This window comes from Rhinopithecus roxellana, chromosome 12 (assembly GCF_007565055.1).
Source record: "Rhinopithecus roxellana isolate Shanxi Qingling chromosome 12, ASM756505v1, whole genome shotgun sequence".
Taxonomy (NCBI): Eukaryota; Metazoa; Chordata; class Mammalia; order Primates; family Cercopithecidae; genus Rhinopithecus; species Rhinopithecus roxellana.
The window spans coordinates 46,074,013-46,087,587 of record NC_044560.1 but is presented as its reverse complement, the minus strand read 5'-3'; the positions used below and the strand labels follow the sequence as shown (position 1 = coordinate 46,087,587).

At 35.5% G+C, this 13,575-nt stretch overlaps 1 protein-coding gene across 7 annotated transcripts in view; it reads left to right on the top strand.

The window, feature by feature from the left end:
* Positions 1-13,575, top strand: part of ATG4C (autophagy related 4C cysteine peptidase) — an 83,765-nt gene that overhangs the window by 28,478 nt on the left and 41,712 nt on the right. For all 7 annotated transcript variants that reach the window (XM_010370691.2, XM_010370692.2, XM_030913026.1 and 4 more), the window contains exons 4-6: positions 4,529-4,762; positions 6,961-7,291; positions 9,744-9,814. In XM_010370691.2, coding sequence (XP_010368993.2) covers positions 4,529-4,762; positions 6,961-7,291; positions 9,744-9,814 — 636 coding nt within the window. The remainder of the gene's footprint in view (positions 1-4,528; positions 4,763-6,960; positions 7,292-9,743; positions 9,815-13,575) is intronic.

Sequence of the window (13,575 nt, the reverse complement as noted above, 5' to 3'; positions counted from 1 at the left end):
ACATTTAGAATTATTGTTTCTTAATGAATTGACTCCTTAGTAGTTTTGAAATGACCTTCTTTATTCCTGTTGAATTCTTTGGTCTGAAGTCTATTTTGTCTGATATTAATATAGCCACTTCACAGACACACAACAAAAAAACAAAATTTCAGGCCAATATCCCTGATCAACATCAATGCGAAAATCCTCAATAAAATACTGGCAAACCGAATCCAGCAGCACATCAAAAAGCTTATGCACCATGATCAAGTCGGCTTCATCCCTGGGATGCAGCAAGGCTGGTTCAACGTGCGCAAATCAATAAACGTAATCCATCACATAAACAGACCCAATGACAAAAACCACATGATTATCTCAATAGATGCAGAAAAGGCCTTTGATAAAATTCAAAACTGCTTCATGGTAAAAACTCTCAATAAACTAGGTATTGATTGAACGTATCTCAAAATAATAAGAACTATTTATGACAAACCCACAACCAGTATCATACTGAATGGGCAAAAGCTGGAAGCATTCCCTTTGAAAACCGGCACAAGACAGGGATGCCCTCTCTTACCACTCCTATTCAACATAGTATTGGAAGTTCTGGCCAGGGCAATCAGGCAAGAGAAAGAAATAAAGGGTATTCAGATAGGAAGAGAGGAAGTCAAATTGTCTCTGTTTGCAGATGACATGATTGTATATTTAGAAAACTCCATTGTCTCAGCCCAAAATCTCCTTATGCTGATAAGCAACTTCAGCAAAGTCTCAGGATACAAAATGTGCAAAAATCACAAGCATTCCTATACACCAATAATAGACAAACAGCCAAATCATGAGTGAACTCCCATTCACAATTGCTACTAAGAGAATAAAATACCTAGGAATCCAACTTACAAGGGAAGTGAAGGACCTCTTCGAGGAGAACTACAAGGAAGTTCTCCTCAAGGAAACTGCTCAAGGTAATAAGAGAGGACACAAACAAATGGAAAAACATACCATGCTCATGGATAGGAAGAATCAATATCATGAAAATGGCCATACTGTCCAACGTAATTTATAGATTCAATGCTATCCCCATCAAGCTACCGTTGACTTTCTTCACAGAATTGGAAAAAACTACCTTAAAGTTCATATGAAACCAAAAAAGAGGTTGCATAGCCAAGACAATCCTAAGCAAAAAGAACAAAGCTGGAGGCATCTCACTACCTGACCTCAAACTATATGACAAGGCTACAGTAACCAAAACAGATACATAGACAAGTGGAACAGAACAGAGGCCTCAGAAATAATGCCACACATCCACAACCATCTGATCTTTGACAAACCTGACAAAAACAAGAAATGGGGAAAGGATTCCCTATTTAATAAATGGTATTGGGAAAACTGGCTAGCCATATGCAGAAAACTGAAACTGGACCCCTTCCTTACACCTTATACAAAAATTAACTCAAGATGGATTAAAGACTTAAACATAAGACCTAAAACCATACAAACTCTAGAAGAAAACCTAGGCAATACCATTCAGGACATAGGCATGGGCAAACACTTCATGACTAAAACACCAAAAGCAATGGTGACAAAAGCCAAAATTGACAGATGGGATCTAATTAAACTAAAGAGCTTCTGCACAGTAAAAGAAACTATCATCAGAGTAAATAGGCAATCTACAGAATGGGAGAAAATTTTTGCAATCTCTCCATCTGACAAAGGACTAATATCCAGAATCTACAAGGAACTTAAACACATTTACAAGAAAAAAACAATCCCATCAAAAAGTGGGTGAAGGATATGAACAGACACTTCTCAAAAGAAGACATTTATGTGGCCAACAAATATATGAAAAAAAGCCCATTATCACTGGTCATTAAAGAAATGCAATAAAAACCGCAATGAGACACCATCTCATGCCAGTGAAATGGTGATCATTAAAAAGTCAGGAAACAACAGATGCTGGAGAGGATATGGAGAAATAGGAACGCTTTTACACTGTTGGCGGCAGTGTAAATTAGTTCAACCATGTGGAAGACAGTGTGGCAATTCCTCAAAGATCTAGAACCAGAAATACCATTTGACCCAGCAATCCTGTTACTGGGTATGTACCCAAAGGATTATAAATCATTTTACTATAAAGACACATGCACATGTATGTTTATTGTGGCACTGTTCACAGTATCAAAGACTTGGAACCAACCCAAATGCCCATCAATGATAGGCTGGATAAAGAAAATGTGGCACATATACACCATGGAATACTATGCAGCCATAAAAAAGGATGAGTTCATGTCCTTTGCAGGGACATGGATGAAGCTGGAAACCATCCTTCTCAGCAGACTAACACAGGAACAGAAAACCAAACACTGCCTGTTCTCACTCGTAAGTGGGAGTTGAACAATGAGAATACATGGAGACCGGGAGGGGAACATCACACACCAGGGACTTGCGGCAGGTGGGGGACTAGGGAAGGGATAGCATTAGGAGAAATACCTAATGTAGGTGATGGGTCAGTGGATGCAGCAAACCACTATGCGTGTGTATACCTGTGTAACACACCTTCACGTTCTGCACATGTATTCCTGAACTTAAAGTATAATAATAATAAAAATATAGCCACTTCAGCTTTCTTTTGCTTAAAGTTACATGGTGTATCTTTTTTCATACTTTACACTTTATTTGTGTCTTTACATTTAAAATATGTTTCTAATAGGAAGTACTAGCTGAGTCGTGCTTTTTTATTCAATCTGATAATCTTGCCTTTTAAATTAAGGTATTTAGGGCCAGGCACGGTGGCTCATGCCTGTAATCCCAACACTTTGGGAGTCCGAGGCAAGTGGATTACTTGAGGCCGGGAGTTTGAGAACAGCTTGGCCAACATGGAGACACCTCATCTCAACTAAAAATACAAAAATTAGCCTGGCGTTGTGGTGCATACTTACGTGTAATCACAGCTACTCAGGAGGCTGAGGCACAAGAATTGCTTTAATCCTGGAGGCGGAGATTACAGTGAGCCAAGATTGTGCCACTGCACTCCAGCCTGGGTGACAGAATGAGCCTCTTTCTCAAAAACTAAAAATACATAAATAAATTAATAAATAAATATGTTTAAACCATTTACATTTAATATGATTATTGATAAAGCTAGGTTTAAATATATCATGTCATCATTTGCTTTCTATTTGTTAAATCTTTTCTTTGTTCTCTTTTCTTCCCGTTCTACCTGCTTTTGGATTATTTTTATGATTCTCTTTTATCTCTTTTGTTGTCTTATTAGCTATAACTTTTTATTGTTATTTTAGTGGTTTAAGGTTTATAGTATACATCTCTGACTTATCACAGTGTGCCTTCAAGTGATATACCAATTAACGTGTAGTAAAGAACCTTACAGTATACTTCACCTTCTCCCTCTTGGTCTTTATGATATTATTGCCATACATTTTACTTATTTATATGTTATGCACCCCACACATTTTACTTATTTATATGTTACACACCCCATAGTAAATTGCTATTATTTTGTTTTGAATAGTCCAATATCCTTCAAAGAGGGTATCATGTTTGGTGTTCTTCATTCCTTTGTGTGAATCTGTATTTCCATCTGGACCAGTGGTTTAATCATGGCTCAGTGCAGCCTCAACCTCCTGGCTCAAGTGATCCTCCCACTTCAGCCTCCCAAGTATCTGCACCGCACCTGGCTAATTTTTTATTTTTTGTAGAAATGAGGATCTCACTATGTTGCCCAGGCGGGAGTGCAGTGGCACAGTCTTGGCTCACTGCAGCCTCTGCCTCCCGAGTTCTAACGATTCCCTTGCCTCAGCCTCTCGAGTAGCTGGAACTACAGGTACCTGCCACCATGCCCGGCTAATTTTTGTATTTTTAGTAGAGATGGGGTTTCACCATGTTGTCCAGACTGGTCTTGAACTCCTGACCTCAAGTGATCCACCTGGCTTGGCCTCCCAAAGTGCTGAGATTACAGGTGTGAGCCACCGTGCCCAGCCGGAATCTTCCTGTTTTAGCCTCCCGAAGTGCTGGGGATTATAGGTGTGAGCCACCATGCCTGGCTAAGGTTTCTTTTAATGCAGGTCGGCTGGTGATGTCTTTTTCCAGCTTTTGTATGTCTGGAAAAGTATTTATTTTGCCTTTGTTTTTGAAAGATGTTTTTGCTGCGTATAGGATTCTGAGTTAATGATTGTTTTTTTCCGTACTTAAAGATGTTGCTGCACTATCTTCTTTTGTTTCCGGTAAGAAATCTAATATAATCCTTGTCTGTGTCCCCTCTTCAAAGAGTTAATTATGTATAGAATTAGGATATTATTATTAATAACGAGTATTATTGATAATACCTTATATTAGTTAACGCTACAGTATGTAAAACATTTCAGCATTCATTCTAACTTGATTTTCATAGGCAGAATAAGATTTATCTTTTAAAATTAGAAAAAAGGATTAGAAAGATTGTGACATACTTCACCTCTTAAGACAGTAATGATAATGTTTGTTACCATTATAGACATTTCTCTGGTTTTCTTTAGACCATATGTTTATTTTTTAGATGAAGATAAAACCTTACCTGCAGGATCGGGATGTACAATAGAGGATCACGTAATTGCAGGAAATGTAGAAGAATTTCGTAAAGATTTCATTTCTAGAATATGGCTGACCTACAGGGAAGAATTCCCTCAAATAGAAGGCTCAGCTTTGACAACAGACTGTGGGTGGGGCTGCACATTGAGAACTGGCCAGATGCTCTTGGCTCAAGGACTCATACTACACTTTCTGGGTAGAGGTAAATCAAATCTCTGTTTTTTTTTTTTGGTGTTGTTTTTGTCGTCGATATTTTTCCATTTGAATTCCAGCTTACAAACTGCATGAAATTCCCTGAGGTTAATTTCTTGACTGAGGTTTTCTAAGGAGTTGTAACTAATTTGGGGTATTGCATGTTTTTTTTGAACTGTGTCAGATATGACTTATATGTAAACTTTCCTGATTCCCTTTTCAAAAATGCAGGTTAAATATACCTGTTATTCTTGGTCACCATTATGAGTTAAGTTAGTTCAATTTTTAGTACCCTTTGGATTTTATTGTTGTTACTGTTTTTCTTTCCTTTTGGTTGAACTCTGGATTATCTCCAGTTTAGTTAAGTCCTAGGCAGGTCAGTAACAGTGACTTTGGGGAGATATGTAGTATTTTTGAAATTTTAAGAGACTTTACTCTGGTTTCTTTATTTTCTCCCTACATGTCAATAATGGCTTAAAAGTATTTTTTTATCTTTATTAGTGTGATTATACTCAGTTATATTAAATCGATTAGACATACTCTTTTAAATTAAAAAAAAAATTTTAGCAATAGGGTCTCACTCTGTTGCTCAGGCTAGAGTGCAGTGATGTAATCATAGCTCATTGCAACTTCGAACTCCTGGGCTCAAGCTATTCTCCTTCCTCAGCTTCCTCAGTAGCTGGGACCACAGGTGTATGCCACCATGCTTAGCTAATTTTTAAACTTTTTTGTAGAAATGTGGTCTCACTATGTTGCCCAGGCTGGCCTTGAACTCCTAGGCTCAAGTGATGATCCCACCTTGTCCTCCCAAAAGGTTGGGATTACAGGTGTTAGCCACTGTGCCTGGCACTAGACATATTCTTAATAAGGTCATCATGCAGTTTTAGACCCTAAAAAATGTCGTTGATGCTTAACTTACATATATATGTTTTTCCTAATGTGCCACCTTTGTGTTAGTCCATTTTTAATATGTACATTTACAGAAATATTTTAATTTACAATTTTAGGATATCATTTGATTATTAAATACTGTCAGATTTTTATAAGTGCTAAGACAGTATCCCTACAATGCATGGCATATATTTAGTAACTTTTTTGTAGAGATTATTGATGAGATTATTTAGAGAGAATGTTTATTGAAGAATGGTGTCGAAAATGTAAGGAAAAATAATTTTTAAAATGGTTTTCTGGGATGATTTATTTATAGTCTTGTGCAGTTGTGGGCAAAGATTGGAATATTTTTCAGTCCTCACTAGATCTCTGAATCTGTGACTTATTTTGTTAACTTAAAATTATATGCATGTTTGGGGATTCTCTTGTTATTCAAAATAGTGACATAATGGATATATTTGATTTTTCGAGGTCTTTGATCTTTTATGATTTCCTTTATTAACTGTTAGAGAATTGTTATTACTCTGTTAATAATGATTAAGTTATTCTGAAGAAATGTAGAGGAAAATATTTTGAAAAAAATTTCAAACTGCCATGGTCAGACTTCTATTTTAACATATAATCAAAACATCCACTTTCTGAAGATATCTCTTATGAGTATCATAAATGTCAGTAAGTATGTTTATTGTGCCTTTGGATAGTCAAGACTGGATGTTTGATAAGCAGTCTGATAATGAAATATAAAAGTCTTTATTTTATCTCAGCACTGTCAAAGAACAGAAAAAAGAACACCTGGGATTGTCCATTTTTACCCAAGGTTACTATTTTTTCTTTCTTTTGTCTTGTATTTTTATAATTTTTTTCTTGATTATGTGAAATTTTGGAAACTACAAAAAAGTACAGAGAATAATACCATTAAGGTATAAACATCATTGATATTTTGGCATATTGTTGTCTTGTACCTTTGTTTTTTAAGCAGTTTTATTGAGCTATAACCTATGTACCATAAATTCACTCATTTCAAGTGAACAATTCAATGGTTCTTAGCATAGTTATAGAGTTCCACAATCATCACCATAAATCTAATTTTAGAACATTTTTATCATCCCTTGAAGAAACCTTGTACTCATTAGCAGCCACTCCCAATACCTCTCCATAAGCAACCATTAATCTACTTTTTGTTTCCATATATTTGCCTGTTTTTGAATTTACTATCTTAGTAACCCAAATGACCTTAAATGCTACATATTTATTTTAGTAGAATTGTTTAAGTATCTATTTAAAAGATCTGAACACTTTGCTTTGGAACTACTATAGCTTGGACCTGGCCTGATGCTTTGAATATTGAAAATTCAGACTCTGAGTCATGGACTTCCCACACTGTCAAAAAATTTACTGCATCATTTGAAGCATCGCTTTCAGGGGAAAGAGAACTCAAAACCCCAACAATTTCTCTGAAGGAAACAATTGGGAAATATTCAGATGATCATGAAATGCGAAATGAAGTTTATCACAGGAAAATCATCTCTTGGTTTGGTGATTCCCCCTTGGCTCTTTTTGGCTTACATCAACTAATAGAATATGGAAAGAAGTCTGGGAAAAAAGCAGGAGATTGGTATGGACCAGCTGTGGTTGCTCACATTTTAAGGTAAATTGTTTTAAAATCTTTCTTCTTGTGATAGAGGTCCCCAGGATCAAGAGATACTGATTTTTGCAATTTGTATATATAATTGGAACTTTAATAGTCTAACTGTATGAGAATGTTGATAAAGACGCTTTCATTTGCCTATAAAGAAAAAAGAAGACCTATTGCGGCTCAAGTTACATTTAATTTATTTACTGACAAATTTTTCTTCTCTTTCTCTTAGATATAGATATGCCAGGTCTCTTTCTAACCAAGTTTTCATTAGAATACCTTATTGAAATGCTCTAAACACTAACATCTCTTTCAACCTTGGAACATGCATAACATTATAGTTTTTTTTTTAATAGTGTAACCTGGGGGCTGTAATGTACTGATAGTGTAATGAAATGTCAAGAGCTAAAATTGATGTTTTCAGCATTTCTTTGCACACATCAAATTCTTGTGAATTGTAAATGTATGGCACTATTAATAATATAATTATATCATGGTAAAAGTAAAGGATCTGTGACATTCAGGATAGTTAGAAAAAAGTTGAAAGTCGAATTTCACTTTACTTCAGCTTTTTATGTACCATTTATTTCGATACCAAGTTTTAAAAAAAATTATCTTATTTGTGTGTGTATCCCATTTTTGTTATAAACTAAATCATTAATATTTCATAAAAGTATAGCATGTGATTTAAATTTACTCCATTTAAAATCATGTATAAATTTGAAATCATTACAAAGCACTTTTGCATAACATGCTCCTATATTTTATAGGTCAGATGCTTACAGCTGAAAAGTATTTGCCTAATGTTATTAATTTGATTGTTAATAATATATCAATTCCAACTTGGTATGACATTTATAAGAGCATAATCATAAAAGCATAGTTTCTACCCTTCAAGATGTTCTCTACTGCGGGGGACAGCAAACTTTTTCTGTGAAGTGTCAATGGTAAATATTTTAGGCTTCACAGGTCTTGTAAAGGTTTCTGTTGACCATCTTTCCTCTTCCTCCTGTCCTTTAAAACTGTCAAAACAGGCCGGGCTCGGTGGTTCACGCCTGTAATCCCAGCACTTTGGGAGGCCGAGGCGCGCGGATCACGAGGTCAGGAGATTGACACCATCCTGGCTAACACGGTGAAACTCCGTCTCTACTAAAAAAAAAAGAAGCACAAAAAATTATCTGGGCGTGATTGCGGGTGCCTATAGTCCCAGCTACTCGGGAGGCTGAGTTAGGAGAATGGCGTGAACCGGTGAGGCGGAGCTTGCAGTCAGCCAAGGTCGCACCAGGGCACTCCAGCCTGGGCGGCAGAGCGAAACTGTGTCTCAAAAAACAACAACAACAACAACAAAAAACTGTCAAAACCATTCTTACCTTGCAGATGGTACAAAAACAGGACACAGGTTTTATTCAGTTTATTGGCATAGTTTGCCAATCTTTTTTCTACACTAACACATAAGAACATGAATAATAGGGCATTTTAAATTAAATAATTACATATATTGTTAAATAAAATTATATTTCTACAATTTGCATAATCACCGTTTACAGATATTGTGATTGTTTTCACATCATGTACAGCATTGAGAACATTATACTTACTTAGGAATATTGTTTAATTTATATTTTTACTTGTATAATTTCAAGAGCAAAACTCTGTCTCAAAAATAAAAACCAAAAAAAAAACTGTCAAAACCATTCTTAGCTTGCAGATGGTATAAAAACAGGACACAGGTTTTATTCAGTTTATGGGCATAGTTTGCCAATCTTTCTTCTATGTGCTTATCACATAGGAACATGAATAATAGGACATTTTAAATTAAATAATTACATATACAGTTAAATAAAATTATATATCCACAATTTGCATAATCACTGTTTACAGATACTGTGTTTTTTTCACGTCATGTACAGCATTGAGAATATTATACTTAGGAATATTGTTTAATTTACATTTTTACTTATATAATTTCAAGACTTGAAATTAGGAAATTCATTTGTTTAGGTCGTACAGGTTTTTGAATGAAGGAAATAAGTCATGCTGTTGTTTAAAGAATGAAAAGTTTCTTAAGTGTACCAGAGGACAGACACAGTAATTGACTTCTAGTCAGTAATGTAAGTTAATTTGCAGCAAATCTTGCAGCATATTCATACCACTGGTAAGGTGAGTGGTTGAGAGAAATCCTTCGTTTTGGAGGGAGAGGAGTAGAGCTTTATACCCAATAATTTTTAAAATGTATTTTGTAATTTATGTTTTAATGTTCTTTGAATAATTTAATGTAATATTCAACTTTGAAAATTTTAGTCTGATGTCTGATACCATTCAGATAATAGTTTTTGACAGCAGACACTATGAATTAAATAGGAAAGTCACAAAACTGCTGGCATTTTTTCCTTCTTAAATTAAATCTTTAGTTACCAATAGGAAATGTTAGGATTTTGAAGGATAATGCTTATTATTTTCTCAGAAAAGCAGTTGAAGAAGCAAGACACCCTGATTTACAAGGAATAACTATTTATGTTGCACAAGATTGTACAGGTAAGGAATGTATATAATTCTAATTTTTATCTGTTTTATTTGGTCATACTTTTTATATGTGTTTAGCTTATCCCAGTAATACTGTAAATGATTATGAAGGTAGGGACCATGTCTTATACATTTTTGTTCCTAAATGTAGTAAGCACTTAATAAAAATATTTTTTGATTGAATACATACTATGAATTTTTAGTTGTGATATTAAAATAAATTCTCAAAGAATTTCAGCATTTCAAATAATTACTTTAAAAGAGATAGGCAGGAAAATGTAACATAGGTATATATTTGGGCTGCATGTATGCTGGGTATCATTTCATTGGTGGATGTGTTTCAAGGAAAGAAAATTCTTAGTTTATCTTATGAGGAATTGAATATATTTCTCACTAATACTTCAGTAAATCATCTAATAATGATGCAGCTATTGTCCAGTTTTGCTTTGTTCTATTGTTTTGGGTTTTCTTTTTGATGATCACTCTCTATACAGGTTATTTTTTATCCAAAATGTTTGAGACCACAGGTGTTTCTGATTTACAGGTGTTTCTGATTTTGTATTTTTTTGGACCTTTCAATATTTGCACGTACATAATGAGATATCTTGGGGATGGAACTGAAGTCTAAACATGAAATTCATTTATGTTTTGTATACTCCTTATACACATAGCCTGAAGGAAATTTCATACACTATTTTTAACAATTTTGTGCATGAGACAAAGTTTTGCCCATGTTTTGATGGCAACCCGTCACATGCAGTCACATGTAGAATTTTTCACTTGTGAAAAATGCTGTGCTCTTAAAGTTTGAGATTTTGGATTAGGAATGAGCAACCTGTAGTAATTTTGAAACTTTGTTGCGGATAAAATAGACACCTTAATTCTTTTTTTTTTTTTTGAGACGGAGTCTTGCTCTGTCGCCCAGGCTGGAGTGCAGTGCCGCCATCTCCTCTAACTGCAAGCTCCGCCTCCCAGGTTCACGCCATTCTCCTGCCTCAGCCTCCCCAGTAGCTGGGACTACAGGCGCCGGCTACCACCCCCGGCTAAGATTTTTGTATTTTTTTAGTAGAGACGGGGTTTCACCATGTTAGCCAGGATGGTCTCGATCTCCTGACCTTGTGATCCGCCCGCCTCGGCTTCCCAAAGTGCTGAGATTACAGGCGTGAGCCACCGCGCCGGGCCGACACCTTAATTCTTAATAAAATAAAAATGGCTTAGCCACCTCATGCTGTTAAGTGTATTTTTTACAGGAATACTGTTACAATAATAAAATATGTTAATGTTTTAGAAAAGTTAAATATATTTCAATCACGTTTTAATACAATCTATAAAATGCTTAAGGTTACCCTGATAACCAGCTAGTGTTTGTAGTATGTAATAATAGTTACCAAATATTCATGCATTTTTGTTTGGCCTTTTGTTAAGGTTAATTTCTTTGTAAAGAAAGACTAATATCCATAATTATAGCCATATGAAAAAAAAAGGTCTAAATTTTCAGATAAGTATATGAGTTTTGCAGGTACTATGTTTGTTTTTCAAGTAGGAAGTCTTGCAAAATATTTGCTGTGTTAAATAGTTCTAATTAAGCCTAAGGATATACCTGAACAAGTAATCATTAAATGAATGTATGAATTTGCCTTTTGTGCTTTTATTGACACAGTCAGCCTAGATATTTGCTACATATAGTTAATTAAGCAAACATTACAATGTTCCTTGTTATAGAAATGGCTTGTGTAATTTGAAGTAGTTCTTAAAATTTTTGTCGTTCATGTTTAAGATTCCTAAAGGGAGAACTTGTATTTGTATAATTTGATAGACTATGAGATTAGGAATTAAGTGAAACTAGATTTTATCAATGATTTATTCCGCCTTTGTCTTCATTCGTGTTTTTAAAGGTTTTGTTTTCCATTTATTTTCTCTTTTTCTTATTCTGTGTTCTCTTCCTTTGTAATTGCATCTATTTTTATGGCTTTAAATACTTAGGACTATGTACTGTGTACTCGGACTTAAAAGTACATTTTTAGGGCCGAGCATGGTGGCTCATGCCTGTAATCCCAGCACTTTGAGAGGCCACGGTGGGGGGGCTCACTTGAGCCCAGCTGTTTGAGACCAACCTGGGCAACATGGTGAAACTCCATAACTACAAAAAATACGAAACTGAGTCGAGCATGGTGGTGACATGCCTGTAGTCCCAGCTACTTGGGAGGCTGAGGTGGGAGGATCACTTGAGCCCTGAAAACGGAGTTGCAGTGAACTGATACTGTGCCACTGAACTCCAGCCTGGGCAGCAGAGTGAGACTCTGTCTCAAAAAACTACATTTCTAATCCTACCAGAGTCAAAATGTGATAACACATATTTTCTGCCACCTTTCAAATATCTCCACTTACATATTCTACAAACACTTCAAATTCAGCATGTTTATAAGTACACTTACTGTTTCCCTCGGTCCCACCCCTTTTTCTTTCTATTTTCTCTTGACTAATAGTGGCATGTCCACCTATGTACTCAAGTCCTAAGTAGAACCCACTTATTCTTGACCGCTTTTTCGTTGCTTATATTATATTTAGTCAGTCAACATTTAAGAAAATGGTCCTGAAATCTGTTCTCTCATCTCCATTCTCGTTGATTTAGATCAGACCCTTACTTCTTGCTTGGACTTTAACTTGATTTCCCTGTCTCTCTTCCCTTTTTGGTCCATCTGATCAAAAGAAGCTGATCATGTCCCTTTATCTACAAACCAATGAATGAATGCCCATTAACTGTAGTCTCATGTTATCTTGGCATATGAAGCACAATGAAGTCCTTTATATAATTTGTCCTGAACTACATTTCCAGCATCACCTTCTAACACTATCTTCCATACACAGTACACGAAAGTATTTTCCACCCTCAGGCCATTCCTTAGACATGGTGTCATTATCTTTATCCCCATGCCTTTGTGCATATTATTGCCTCTGCTTGGAATGCTCTTTATTATTAGAATGCCTCTTGTTAAGTCTGATTCATTCTTCAAGAACATGCACAAAGGTTACACCTTTGGCAGTCTTTCCCAACTCTTGTTAGGCGGAATTAGTTTACTTTTCCTCTGTGGTCTGTAACATTTTGGCAATACTTCTATTAAATATTGTACTTGTAATTCACTTGTGATATCACCTTATAATTATCTGTTTCTTATATATAATGATTGTTGAGGTAGCAAGCGTAGAAGTAAGGTGTCAGAATCATTTGGTTGAGATTTGCTGCTGTAATGAGCCTCTGTTACAGAATTGGATTATGTCATAGCCCTTACATTTATATTGGAAGTGGAGGGAAAATACCAAACGATTGGGCTCGACATTCTTTGAAGTCAGGATCTTATTTATTGTATACTTCTCTAGTATAGAATACATCAATAAATAGCAGGTCCTCAATAAATGTGTGTTGATTAAAGATGAAGGGTAAGAATGCAATCTCCATCCTGATGAGGGAGAGCTACCATGGCATTTTTGTAGCTTTGGTTTCAATTGACTATGGGAGATAGGGGAGTTAGGTGAAGAGAAGAATTTGATAGCTCAGTCTAAATTTGGAATTTAAAGGAAAGAACTGGGACAGAAGTGGCAGAATTTCCTATTCAGCTCTTCTGGGAAGATCAGAAGAGTTTCATTCAACTGACACGGAGTACGGATGTAAAGTATGTTTTGAATAAAACTACTTTAATTTGAATAAAATAAAATTTTGTCTATCTTTGCTTCTACCAAATCCTCCTATTTTCTCTTGAACTGTGGTACTTAGA